The sequence below is a fragment of the Phalacrocorax aristotelis genome, chromosome 6, assembly GCF_949628215.1.
Source record: "Phalacrocorax aristotelis chromosome 6, bGulAri2.1, whole genome shotgun sequence".
In the NCBI taxonomy this organism is placed as follows: Eukaryota; Metazoa; Chordata; class Aves; order Suliformes; family Phalacrocoracidae; genus Phalacrocorax; species Phalacrocorax aristotelis.
In genome coordinates, this window is record NC_134281.1 from 52,213,563 (window position 1) to 52,227,958 (window position 14,396).

The window sequence follows — 14,396 nt, forward strand, 5'->3', positions numbered from 1 at the left end:
AATTACATTTCAACACCATTGAGCAACCTGCTTGAACTTTCTAGGTTATATATGGCTTGTTTTGAGTAGTAGGGGGTTTCTAATTAGATAATAAAACAAGTCCTGCGAGCTTTATCACAGTAAACTGACATAAATTCCAAACAACTACTGTTAGTGACCTTACAGTGACAATGAAGTAATCCTGTTGTCAGAAGTATAACTCTAAATGCAGTTTTTTTAAGGTCCAAGTTAAATGCTTTAATCTACAGTATATGGTAGCAAAATATAAAATGAAACTATTTCTCATTCAGAAAATTAGGAAATACCATAAACAATGTATGATACTAGTATAAATCTGTTCTTCTGTACCTAGGCTGGTTCAAGTCTTGCATGTAACCAGTCCACTGGGTCCCCAGCTCCTAGAGTAAAGTCTTTGTGCAGACTCTCACTCTGCATTCTGTGTTACTCCAGAGTGGGACACATTCCTGGCAGACCCTATGAAAAAAAAGGGGGAATTTGAGTCACAGCTGTTTAATTAGGGTGCCTTAACATTAGAGGTTGACTTTTTAGAACTTGCAGATCTCTCTGATTGAGTGAGTCATCCAGATGGAATGAACATATGTTGTTCTTTGTTTATGAAAACACAGTAGGTGCCCTGAGTTGAGGGGTGACAGGACTAAAGTTGTCCTCACACAGTTCAGCCAAGCTGGCACTACATAGCCCTGAAGTGAAACCAGTAAACAGTATGATAGCACTTCAGTCTATTGGCAGCAGAGAAGGATGGGTTTTCTCAAAGCTGCAATTCTGACTGCATTACCTATTTACAACATATATTATTCTTATAACTGCCTTATTCGGCCAGTTCAAGAACCAGTTTCAAGAGTTGGGACTATCCAATGAGAAGACTTGCTTAGAGATGGAGCCGTATGGACTGAGTTCTCCCAGGTTACACAAAATGTGCAGTACCCATGAGAGCCAGCCCATCAATTTCTTACTGAAGTTGAAGAAGTTGAAGATCAGTATATTTTGAGAGACACATAGCTTCATTTTCTATTGGAAAATTCATACAAATCATGCTGTAATGAAAACCCTTACTCAATTTAGCAAAGGATCTCAGGTGCTGACAGATGGAAAGGATTTCAGGGAATTCAGGCTCAGTATAGATTAATGTTTTTCTTGGAAATAATTCTTAAGTGTATCTTTTTTCTCCCTAGGTCAGAAGGCTTTCGTAAAGTTCCCTACCACTATTATGAGCCAGGAAGAGATGAGTGTGAAGAATACTTTCTGCATGAAAACGCTCCATACGGAGGCCATAGGTTTATCACAGAAAAGAAAGTATTTGCTAAATGGGCCAAGAAGCACACAATAACATTTACGCACCCCAACTGGACAGTGTCTTGATACTGGTTTTCTTAACTCTCCCTTAACAGCATATTACAAAAATGTCTCAGTTTACAATAATTTTGCTTGCATATGGCTGGCCTTTCTCAGCCTAGGTAACACTAAACTAAAAACTAGAAGACAAAGAGGGTGATGGTTCAGCTGTTAAGCAAAATTAATCAATCTGTGGAAGGCAGACACATTGTTTGTTATTTCTTAGGGTTTTACTCCACACAATGCACTTTATACTTTAACTGGATTTTACTTCAAGGCAGTAGCAGTTAAAGACAGATGAGATTTCCTGTATATACAGGTGTACACAGAGAACATGGTGGTCCTTTAAAACTTGTCCATCACCTTAGTTAATTAAAATTAGTATTTGCAACTGATGTGCAGTACTACAGCACTAGTTCCATCTGTGGCATTAGTAAAAATTTTCCGCAAAAGAAATATGAGGAAAAATAGAGACCTCTAAGGTCTATGAGTGAGTAAATTTTTAAAAACACCTGAATACATGGATATGTGAGCACTTGCATATATCGTAAAATTAGAGATGAGCTAAATATGGTTCTTGAACCGTACACAACTCTCACATGAGAAAATATTATTTACTCAATGCTCCTGATTAGTTCATAACTTCTGAAATGCAGCTGCCTTCCACCCTGGTCAGGCTGCACCATCTTGGATGATGTGTTTTGTCCTTTTTGAGGCTGTTGTCCCACAGTTTAGCTCCAGCAGCTTGGCACTTAGCAAAGACTATATTTTGCGGCCCATGCTGAACCTTCGGCTGTTGTACCAAGCGTGCTTTCAGTACCCAAGATGGTTAACATGAAGTTGTCTCATGAACATCTCCATTTACCCCAGTTGTGCCTTTGAGTTGCTCCGACATCCAAATACCAGTATTTTGACAATCTTTCCCATGCAGCCATCGTAATTTATTTTAAATCTCTAGTTTCTCTCTATCTAATTCACAAGGGAGTTGTGAGGATTAATTTAGGTCCATAAAGCACCTTCCTGATGAATAATGTTACAAAGCGTTTATTCTTAACACAAAAACAATGGTACCTGTCATTTATTCTTGTCTGCCCCGTATCTGAAGTGACAGTATGGATGGATCTGATGGTGAATTGTTTGGCTCATCTGCTTCCTGCAGAAGATAATTTGGAATACTGAGTTCTCTCAGCTTGCATGGTTTCGGATGGAGTTGAAAGAACTCACCACCTCACAGTATTATCTGCACATCAAGAGGCAGTTCAAGAATTTTAAAATATACTCATCTCTAGTTGAAATATATATTTCCAAGCTTACTCTCATGGAAAGTTTTCAACTGCAGCAGATCATCTGTAATATGACCATAATTCAACTACACAAGTGAGTTTTATTTAAACTGTATTTAAATTAATGCTTTAATTTTAGAATGTGTCCTACAAATATTTTAACATCTGGAACGTCAGATTCAACACTGTAATAGCCAATACTGTGAACACTTGAAAGAATTACATGTGGAACATGACACACAGGTTTTACTCACACTACTTAAACATTAACCAACAGGAAACTTTGTATGCTTTTGTAAATCATGAAAAGGGGAAAGTAAAAAGCTATTTTTACATGTAAGTATTTGTATACTGACTATTTCCTATTGTATATTTGTATATATAAATCTATATTTTATATGTTGATTTCATATATATTCTCTCAGCAGCAGCTGCAACTCTTAGGTTGTGGAGGAAATCTCTTCACCAGTGTTCCTCCTCATCATCATTAGTTTCTTGTTCCTGTTGGTAGGTGATGCCTGGGTATCACCCTTCTTGCCTCTTTTATTTTCTACTGTAAATGCAGCTTCCTGATTTTATTTTTAGTATAGCTCAGCTTTCACTGCTTACTTTAGTGCTGTAAGTGTTCATGCTCGTTGTCAGACAAAGGCTGGGGCCATGCTTAGGATCTTGGATAAACATCTATATTCAAATACAGGCTCTGTCCCAGACTTCCTGTGTGACTTGATGTCTTGCCTTCCTGTTTGGAAATGGAGAACAATAATATTTTCCTACTCCTTGTCTTGACTGACTTTCTTATAAGCTCTTCAGATGGATATTCTCATTTGCAATGTATTTGTACAATGCCTTGTGGAAGAGGTGCCCAAAGTGTCTGAAGGCTACAGGCAATGCTGTAATATACAGATAAATTAAAGTGGCTGCTTCTCGTCCCTGGAGTTTAAAACCAATTGTAGGCTAATATAGCATGGGGTGAAATCAAGAGGGGAAGGGTCGTGGATGGATGAAGAGTTGTAGTAGCAAAATACAGTAAGCTAGATTTATCGCCACATGCATACGCATCTTCTCAGTTCAGATGGATGGCTAGATAGATGGAAAGCTAATAAAAAAATGTAATGCAGGATTTGAAAAATGCAGGACACACAGAACTAGGGAGAATGTTCTACACATATTGTAAAGGGCAGCCTGGGAAAACCTATAGCTCCCTTGTGGGAAGAGGAGCTGGAAAGAAGCACATCAGTCAAATTGAACTTGTATTTAGAAGGTCTTTGGGTTAATAGAGAGTTACTATGAAAGTGCTGCACATGGAATTGCAGTTGGGCTGGACAGACTTACCTGAGAAGTGTCCTCGTGAAGCACAGTCTTTCTCCCCAAGAAGCACAGAATAAGGATTCTGCCTGAGTTGTGTTCACATACAAGACTGTTTTTAAGCCTGAGAAAAATTTTAAGATAATTAAGACTTGGCAAATCACCATAGACCTTTTGCAAAATATGAGCTTCCTACGGAAGCTTCTTGTAGAGTGTTTGCATGCTGTATGAAACAATATCTCATGCAAAGGCTAGCTAAGAAAAAATACATCTCTAAGAACAGCTAAATGTACAGCAAAATTGAGAACATCATTAGAGTGCAGTTGTCACAGAGCAAAGTAAAAGTGTTGCTCTCTACTTGGATTTGCAGTAAGAGCAGATCCACTTTTAGAAACATTGCAGCAGGCTTCATTCACACTAGAGTAAATGAACATCAGTTCCCATATTTAAATGAGCCTGTCTTCAGCATAAACTAAACACATATTTGCATGATTTTTATTATATGAGTAAGGAACTGTGACCGCTGTGTTAAAGATGATTCTACAAAGAAATGACTTTGTAGAAATCTGTTGAAAATCAGCATTGCGGTACTGAAAAAAGAATATCAGTGCTTGGCTGTGTAGTAAAAGGCCTTGGTGATTCACCTTCTGAGAGCAGTTAAGACATCAGTTGAGAATCATTTATTAATCCTTTAAAATAAAGAATAAACTACAGTTTACCTGAATGTAATCAGATCCTAATTGCTTATTCATTCAAGCAGTCCTATTTTAATCAACGACTCATGTGTATAAAACAAGCAGGGAGTTTACCTGTGGTTTTCAAAATAGATCTTCGCATTGTTGCTAATAGAGGAATACTCACAAATAATTTGGCTTCTTTTTTTGCCATCAGTCAGCTATGTAGTCACCAAACGTTTTCTTTCTTATGTTTTCTTAGTTTTTTAAACTATACTTTTTGAAGGAAAACCAAAGGTGTTCATTGTTTGGCTTGCTGTGCTGTAGGCTTGGTTTTAATAAATGTTTAAATTTTAATACACTTTATGTTTTATGTTACATTACCATCTGATATAATTTTTTTTCAAGGGGAAAAAAAGTTTTAAATAGGAGCAGAAATTTTCCTAAGAAAAAATTATTTTTGACTGGCTGTTTACTAATTCACAGCTACTTAACTGAATAATGTAAAAAACTCGGTTTTGTTTTTCCAAACAGACACAGCAGACATGTTCCCAACGTCATCTAGGTGTCCAGATCACATCCCTCTGTTTATACCAAGGCCTCTTCATGAAGGAAAAAAGTAGCCTATGTATCCAGCCAAATTCCCTTTCCATCTGGGCTGGGAGGCTCCATCTGCAGACTGCTCGTATCAGTTACATCAGTAAGTGGGAAGGACTGAGGAAGAGCTCTACTTAGGAGCAGATGGTGTTCCAACTTCTAAAAAATGCCCCTAAAGTGCTTTAGGAGAGGAGTACCCATTGATCTCTCCTGGAAATACTTTTCCAAAGTATTCTGTTTCTTCAAATGCCTTTAACTCCTATGTAGAGCTATTGTCCTACTCTCTCCAGTAGGAATCACCAGCAATGGGAAAACATGCCCTTTAGAGGAAAAAGTAGAAGCAAATTCTGTGCTGTTAAAGATTTCTATATAAACACCACCAGGGATGAAGAAGCCAGCCTGACACAACTTAAATTATCTGAAGACTCACTGATTTAGGAATCTCTGAGGCCTTAATTCAAAACTAATGGAAATCCCTTTGGCAAGTTCATGAGCAGAGCACCCAGCCCAGTAAAATTTTGCACTCCCAGGCACTAAGGTAAGCAGTGTTTTGTCTGAGAAGTGCCGTGTGCATGTAATGCAGTGCTCAGCTAGTAAAGGGGAGCCCATCCAACAAGTGGAGGGCTGATGCAGACGGTCTTTATTCACCTGCTCGTGGGCTGGACGAAAGTAAGACCCCACACAAAAATTGCTGGCAACAGAGCACAGGTGCTCAACCAGACCATATGTCCCAGGTAAGTAAGAATTAAATAAGTAATCACTCATGAATTATAACTGGATTGTGCCCTTAGTCAAGTAGAAAATCAGAAGCACTTTACATACTGATGACTATATCTTGCTGACTTTTTTTTCTGCATGTATCTCAGAAATAGCATATGTCTTTAGTTGTGCTTCAGTAAAGTTTGTTTATGATGAACCTTAGGGTTCCTGCAAGAGCGAAACTCTGTGTTAGTGCCAAAGGGTGACACCAGAGCTGTCTGTGGGCATTGTGATGTACTGCGTACAACAGCCTCATGTCTTTACTAAAAAAGGCCTGGTTTTCCTGACTTGGCGTAGTTCTTTTGAGGAGAAAGTGTTTAATTTTCAGCAGATGTGTCTCATTCTGTTCCCTCTTTCCTGAGAGGATGCAGAGGAATGTGACTTAATCATGGGGGAGTAAAGAATGATATGGTAAACAGCCAACAACCAGATTCATATATATTTTTCTGGCTATCGCTATGATGACTAGCTAATGACACAGAGAAAAGCAAGCTTTTTGAAAACCTTGTATTGCATTATCTACAGAGCTCTCATGTGTCTGTTCTGGGTTGGAGTTCCCTAGGCAAACCCTCCAGGAAGGGGCTGAAGGAGAAAGAGAAGGTCTCTCCCCATTAAAAGACAGGGCTTCTGCAGATGCCGTAATAATCTGCGTGGCATCCCTGGGCCTGCTCCCGCAGCTTTCATAGGCTCCCCACCCGGCCGTAGCTTTGGGCCCTTTCCAGCCCCACTAGATGAAGTGCATTCTCCAGCTGACTTATGCAGACTGTGAGCTTCATAAGTGTCCCCCATCCTCCCCTTCTGTAGGGCCAGGGGAGTGGTGATGCTAACTTGGGGGTGAGGAACGACAGGTGGCAGAGCAGGGATGCTCGCTCAAGTCAGCAGCATGATCTCGCCTGGGGCACAGTCTCACCTCAGGTGCTGAACTTGGCTTCTTTGAATGCGGTGGGAAAGTTATCACTGGGTTTTGTTACTGTTTGTAAGATTAACTCACAAAGAGTCACCATTTTATGGGTGTCTGAAACAGCTGATTTCATGTCTTTTTTGCATTGCTTGCTGCTCTTTCAGAGAATTCCTCAAGATATGCAGCTGTCAGCAGCTGCCACTGCCATTCTGATTTACGGGCCATAAAGAGACTGTAAGCTTGAACTAATGCATGTTCTTACCATGTATTATGCATGACAGCATGTTACACATTTTATTCTCACACTATAATAAATAATGTAAGTTGTGTGTAACTTTAGTTTAAGCAGTGGAAGTAGTGCTTTTTCTGTCTCTCATATCCTGCGTTGCCCAGTGCACTTTGCTGGAGCTCTGTAAGGGCCATTAGCAGCTGGCAGCAAATAAATTGCTGAAACCAGTCAGGAAATATTTACTAAATTTGACATTTTTCACTGGAATATCAGAAATAGTTAAACTTGCTTTTGTGAATTTACTCTAGTGCTCACAGTCACGATTCTGTGTTCTATTACAAGGAAATCTCATACCTGAGTGTAACACCAAGAATTACTTTATTGAGACTGAGAGCGTCAAGATGTTGGCAGGGCAGCGATCACAAATTTTTGACATTTATGGGAGTATCTTTTTAACAGGAATTGCACATGTAGAAGACTGGCTAAGATGCCTGTAGTTTTTTTGTATTGTTGCTGCTGACAATAGTATTTCTGAGGATGACTGGAGAAAAAAAAAATTGTGTGCTTGCTGCTCTTTTGGCTGTTCATCTGTCCCCTCCTCATACACAGACACATGCATGCACAGCTGCAGTCACAAAGAGTGCCTATAGGGAAAGTCTTTTTTTCCAGTGGCAAATAAGGACAAATAAGACTAATCTCTTACATGGTAAATATGGGCTATAATACTGGTTGATTCATGTTAATTCTGTATATTTCCAAAGCTTATGTCTACATTAATGAGGAATTAGATCATCTGGATCAGATCTGTAGCCTGAAACTGTTGGTGCTAAGGACCTGATCTCCACGCCATGCGCAGTCTCTAGTTTGGTCCCACGGGCTGAATGCCACTAGTGACTGCAGCACATCTTTTAGTTTCATCCAAAAGTAATCTAGTTCACATCCTCAGGACCACTCCATCATGCAAACTAAAGCTTTTTAAGTGAGGCCTCTATGCTGGACTGCCCCACAGGAAAGTAAAACTCCTGTTAGCCCATCTTTTGGCTAAATAGAGTCCTTCAATGAGTTTTTCCCCCCTCAGGCTTTGCACGGGTATTTTTTTTTCCCCATAGGTATTTTTCTCTCATAGCTGAGATCTGATTCCTCCTGTCAGAGCATGGGAATCAAGGGCTTCCAACTCCTCCTAAGATTAGCATCCAAGTGTGCTCAGTAAGTCAGGAATGCGGTACAGGACAGAGTAATCCAGCATGGGTACAGCACGGAAAGTGCTTAGTCTGATGAAGAGTCAGCTGTGACTCCAGTTGTGGATGTGATTTTATCATGAGCACGCTGGATGCTTGCTAACACATGCATTGGTTAATATACTGCATCACACATAAAAATTCCCTTTATCATTTTCACAGGGTATTTCTGTTCTTGTGGCCTTCCAGTTGTATCTGTATATGTGTGCATATGTGCATGTATATACAGTGTACAAGCATTCCATTCTCAGAGAGTTGCTACCATATGCTGCTAGCATAAACTTATTTAGAAAGTTCATGTTACGCTATTTATTACATGTATTCTTTGGTTACCTTTTTGTAATGCTCACAAGTGTATTCATAGTAGATATCACTGTAGACTTAGGAAACTTTCATACTATTTATACTTATTTTAGATGTTTTGCCATGTGTTTACTTGCTATATGCTACTTAGTTTTTGCTCCCATTTGGAGAATGTGCTTCTATGTACTTGCAAAATTGTGCCTGGGTTATTTTAAAATATTAATAAATGTATATGATTTTCCAATTGTCTAACATGATTTATACCTCAACACTTTTATTCTTGTTTACGTATGTGCCACTATAATAATACCTGACAATTCACTGAACACAGAAGAACAAAGATCTCTCTTCTAGAAAGTATTATAATCAGCCGCACACAAACATAAACTATGCCTAAATTATTTCTTAATTGACTTTAGAGGCATTTTAAAGTATCTATCCTAAATGTATCCAGTAATATCGGGTAAACTCAGCCACAAAACCTACACTTACAAGAGCTCACGTGTTTATTTCTTTGTGTTAAAACACACGTTGCGCGCACACGTGCACACAGAAATGGGGATTGTTAGGAAAGGTACATTGGATCCTATCCATAAAGGGTAAGTCCTTCAAGCACTCTCTCAGAGCAGAGCACTCAGAAGTCAAGTCATCAAAACCCCTAGGAGTGGACATTCCGCACATGCTTGAAAGAGTTGTGTAAGACTGAGCGGCTGTGGGAGAGATCACATCTCATGAAAAGGTGCGAACCCCTACTTGCAGCTACAATGCTGACAAGAGTATGAGGAGGACCTACATAACTTCTCTTCCATCATGCAATGGAGCTAAGGGAGGAAAGGAACTAGAACTCCTCTAGCCTCTAACTAGCCTCTGATTTTCCTTTTTTATTGCCCAGCTAAGAACGTGATTAAAAAGAAACAGGTTCAATGTGTACATTTTAACTTGGTCTCTACATGGTAAATTAAACACATAGAGACTGACTGGGTTTGTGAAAGGACTGGAGATTCCAGATGTGTTTGTCAGTACTGGTGTATATAATGCAGCAACAGTTACCGTCTCATTTTGGACCAGATTCTGGAACTCAGGTACACATGGCACAGAAATTTGTTTCCTTTACAAACTGGGCTCTTTTGTCAGCCACTGCAATGAGGGGAAGGAAAAAGTTAATTTCTGTGGTAAGACCAAAACTAAATAAAGGGAAGAAATGCCATTCACATGCTTAGCTTTGAGGGTCCTTCAAATCTGATATGCTGCCAAGGGGCTTGTTAAGAATTCGTGTGTTATTTTTCAGACGTACTCTCTGAATATACTATAATGGTCCCTTCAGAACCATTACAGCATGAGCTGTGAATGCATATTAATAGCATGATGTAATATGGATTCATTTCATCCTTTTTCCATGCAGGACATTTGGGTTTGTATATTACTCTTGAAGTACATTCATAGAATCATTAAGGTTGGAAAAGACCTCTAGGATCATCAAGTCCAACCATCAACCCTACACCACCGTGCCTCCTAAACCATGTCCCAAAGTGCCACGTCTACACATCTTAAAAATCTCCAGGGATGGTGACTCCACCACCTCTCTGGGCAGCCTGTTCCAATGCCTGACCACTCTTTCTATGAAGAAATTTTTCCTAATATCCAATTTAAACATCCCATGATGCAGCTTGCAGCCATTTTATTCTCTCGCTAGTGACCTGGGAGAAGAGACCGACACCCACCTCACTACACCCTCCTTTCAGGTAGCTGTAGAGAGCGATAAGGTCTCCCCTCAGCCTCCTCTTCTCCAGACTAAACAACTCCAGCTCCCTTAACACTCCTCATAAGACTTGTTCTCCAGACCCTTCACCAGCTTCATTGCCCTTCTGTGGACATGTCCCAGCACCTCCATGTCCTCCTTGTACTGAGGGGCCCAAAACTGAACACAGTGCTCAAGGTGCAGCCTCACCAGTGCCGAGTACAGGGGCTCAATCACTGCCCTGCTCCTGCTGGCCACACTATTCCTGATACAAGCCAGGATACTGTTGGCCGCCTTGGCCACTTGGGCACGCTGCTGGCTCATATAATAGTAGTGGCATGGGATATGAATGTGAATTTATTTGATTATTTGTCATAGAACCAGATACTCAGGTAAAAAGAATTACCCACCTTAGACATTTTCAAATCCATATAGAATAGCCAGCCTATCCCCCTGAAGACTTTTTCTCCTGTGGCTTTACATTTGGATCTTATTTTGTTAGTTTGCACCAGATCACACAATAATTCTTGACAACTAGTCTCAGTGATCTTTTCTTTTTATTACTTACTTCTCCCTTAATGACTGAGTCTTCTGCAAACCTTTGGGTTTTCTTCCAAATTGTTGATAAAAATGTTAACTAGAGTATGCCCAGGAAGCTATCCCAGCAGAATACCTATTCCGTGATCATTCTCCATTTAAATTCACATTTTGAAATGTCAGTTAACCAGTTTTCAATTCATTTAATGTGCGACATGTCAATTTTGTATTATCATGGTTTCTTAACTCAAATGTCAAGAATACCACATCAAATGTCATATAGAATCAAAGTATGTCAACACTGTTGTGTTTTGCTTGTAGTCACAATTGGAAAAAAAGCCAGCAAATGTGTTTGACAGTATCTATTTTCCATATTGCACTTAGATTGGCATTTACCATATTTCTCCTCTTTAATTAGTTAGTAATTGAGTCCCCTGTCAGCCATTCCATTACTTTGCTCGAGATCAATTTCAGACTGACAGCACTATAATTATCTAGGTCATTAAGTTTATCCTTCTTAAATATTAACACAACATAAGTATTCTTCCAGCTTTCTGGAACTTTCCCAATTGTTCCAAGACTTAGCAAAAAGCAGTAGTAACAATATAGATCCCTGTCAGCTCTTTAACAGCTCTTGGATACAAGTTACCTGAAGTTTCCTATGCAAATATTTCTTACTTCAGTAGCTTCCATTTAATGTTTTTCTTTGGGGTTTTTGTTGCCTGGTAGTTCATCATCCTCACAGGGCATCACCAATTATCGGTCTTTTCCTTAAATACTGAACACAAATACTTATTGAACACTTCTTTCTTGTCTTCATTACTCTTAACAAATCTTCCACTTCAATCTGATAAAGAACTGGTGCCATTGTCAGGATCCCTAATGTATTTGAAAAATATTGTCCTTAATTCTCTGGCCATAAATTTCTCCTTACAACTTGGCTACACTTATTGAAGGAATTATTTATGTAATTCCTTACTTCTACTCTATATTCACTGTTATCAACTTTCTTTCTTCATTTCATTGATTTACAATTATGTAGAGACTTTCATTAACCCTTTGAGCGAGATATTTTTAAACACATACAGCTTTCCTAATTTTGCAACTATTAAATAAAATATTTGCATTTTCCAATTATTGATCAGTTCTTTCTCCTAGCTGATTCTCCTTTTACAATAAGTTTTAGTTTGGTAAGAAGTCTGCACCATCCATACTACTGTTTGGGCTTCATTCTCTTTATGCCCTTAAAAAGCAATCATGCTATCATCACAGCCACTAATATTTAGTTCTCTTATCAAGTCCTCTGATCTCTTTTCATTATTTGTGAGAATAGATTTCACAGAAAATTCTCATTTTTGGAGAGTTTCCCTTTTTGGTTTAAGAAATGCTCTTATATAATGTTCAAAAATTCTGCAGAGGTTTTAGTACCAGCATCATGAAACTTTAAGCGTATGTCAGGCAGACTGAAATCTCAGATGATAGTACAGCTTTTTTGCTCCTACACATTACAGAAGGTGCAAAAGCATCCAGTCATCCTGCCCTCTTCTATGATTTGGTGATTTGCAGGCAGCAGCTACTATCCCATCTAGTGTTTTATCTGTTAGAGTATTGATCCATTGCATTCAAGATCATTTGCTTCTGAGCTGCCAGTGTCCTGAAAACAGACTGTGTCTTTTTTACCGTAGACTTCCATTCTTCTCCCCCTTCTCTCTACTTGATCTTTCCAAAATAGGTTATAACCATTGATTTTAATGTTTCACTTATGCAGCTTTTCCCATCTAGTGTCAGTAATACCAGCTACACTGAATTTCATAAGTACGTAATTCTGATTCCTTTCTTTTTTACCCAGACTCTTTTGTACTGGTTTATAGAAAATCTACTACCTCTACATCCTTGATTAATTTTGGTTTTGCCATCTTGATTTCATGCTGAATGAGGACTCATTTGGGGTTTTGTTTGGTTGGGTTTGTGTTTTTTTAATCAATTCCCCTTTTAGCACTCATTTTCAGCCTCTTCCCTAGCAGGCTGTTTGCCTTTCTACTGAACAGGAGACCACCCAAACTGTGCCATCCTTTCACCCGCATCGAAAGACAGATGCTCCATGTTCAGAATCTTTCTTTCCTGTCTTCCTTGATTTGCCGGCCAAGGGTAATATCCTAGAGGATTGTGTAGGCATTCTTCTCCTTCAGCAACATTCAGGGTTCCCTGAACTTGTCTAAGATCTGTGAGACAACCCCCTGTGAAGCAGAGTCACTGATGCTTAATGTGAAATCACCAATGATCCTTGCTCTCTGACACTGGATGTCTGTTCAATCTTAAAGACAAACCTCGAGTTCAGGCTGTGGAGGAACACTGTACTGTTATCTACTTTTCCTTTTGCAAAAACAGTCCTTCAAATCATCTTTATATCTCCAGCCTTTTCCCCAGATTGGTTTGTCTACATACAATCCCTAACTGACCTTTTTTGAAAACCTCTTCTGCATCCGGAGGATTCTGAAATTTGGGCAGTGGTGAGTGGGAGATGGGGGAAAGCTGTCTGTTTTCAAGTGAAAACATAAGCTGTTCTAACACATCTGCTTGGGCCCTTCTTTTTATTGTCATACAAAAAAACCACAGCCCCATGGGCAGCCCAGTCCCTGGGTTAGCACCTCCCATTTCGCCTCTGGATTGGCAGAATTTGGGAACTACAGAGTCTAGGTTCTGAGACAGTATGTAAAGTGAGCAGAGGAACTGTCAAAATATGAAAGATTAAGAACTGGCTTGTTTTGTCAGAAGATTGATCAAAATCTGCATCTTTCTATGGGAGATTTAAATGGCAACCAACTAGCATTCTTCACTGGAAAAAGCAAAACATTCTACTAGATAATTTCTGATTAACTCTTCTCCTGTCCAGAGGAGAGCTATCTAAATTGTCTTTGACAGGTGAGGTCTGTCCTCATCTTGGCACAGGACATTAGGTACTGGTTACAACACATCTGGATAGACTTGCACAGCTTTTTAATTACAACAAAAGCACTTATCAGAAATGTTTTGTAAACTGAGTGTCAACAGTGTTTGGATTGCAGCTGCCTGGCTGTGGGGCTTGATGACTTACTTGTTTAATACACGATGAAACATTATCCTGCTTTCTGTGACCAACTTTTCCTTCAACCTATTCTTATAGTGCGTATAGTTCATCAAGTGCTACTGCTCAGGCCTTGAAATAAGGCTAATCAAATCCATTTGGTCTCACTTCACCTTTTTTTGTCAGCACTTCGGAAAAGATGTTCACTTCATCATTCTGATGCACTACAAGTTGCATTGCTTTATCATCTTAGTGACTTGATTGATAAAAGACACTTGATGTATGGTGATGTCACCTAGCAAAAAGTCTGATTGCTTCCTTGTCCTATATATTAGTTCTGCAGAACTAGAAAGAGACCTATGCAAATGTGTGCCCTGAAGATACTGTACAGAAACTGAAAATCCTCCAGCACCTA

At 39.3% G+C, this 14,396-nt stretch overlaps 1 protein-coding gene across 1 annotated transcript in view; it reads left to right on the forward strand.

The window, feature by feature from the left end:
* ST6GALNAC3 (ST6 N-acetylgalactosaminide alpha-2,6-sialyltransferase 3) overlaps positions 1 to 8,886 on the forward strand; it is a 227,148-nt gene extending 218,262 nt beyond the window's left edge. The window contains exon 5 of the mRNA XM_075097885.1: positions 1,194 to 8,886. Within this exon, the coding sequence (XP_074953986.1) occupies positions 1,194 to 1,380 (187 nt within the window). The 3' untranslated portion in view covers positions 1,381 to 8,886. The remainder of the gene's footprint in view (positions 1 to 1,193) is intronic.
* Positions 8,887 to 14,396: the final 5,510 nt, after the last annotated feature.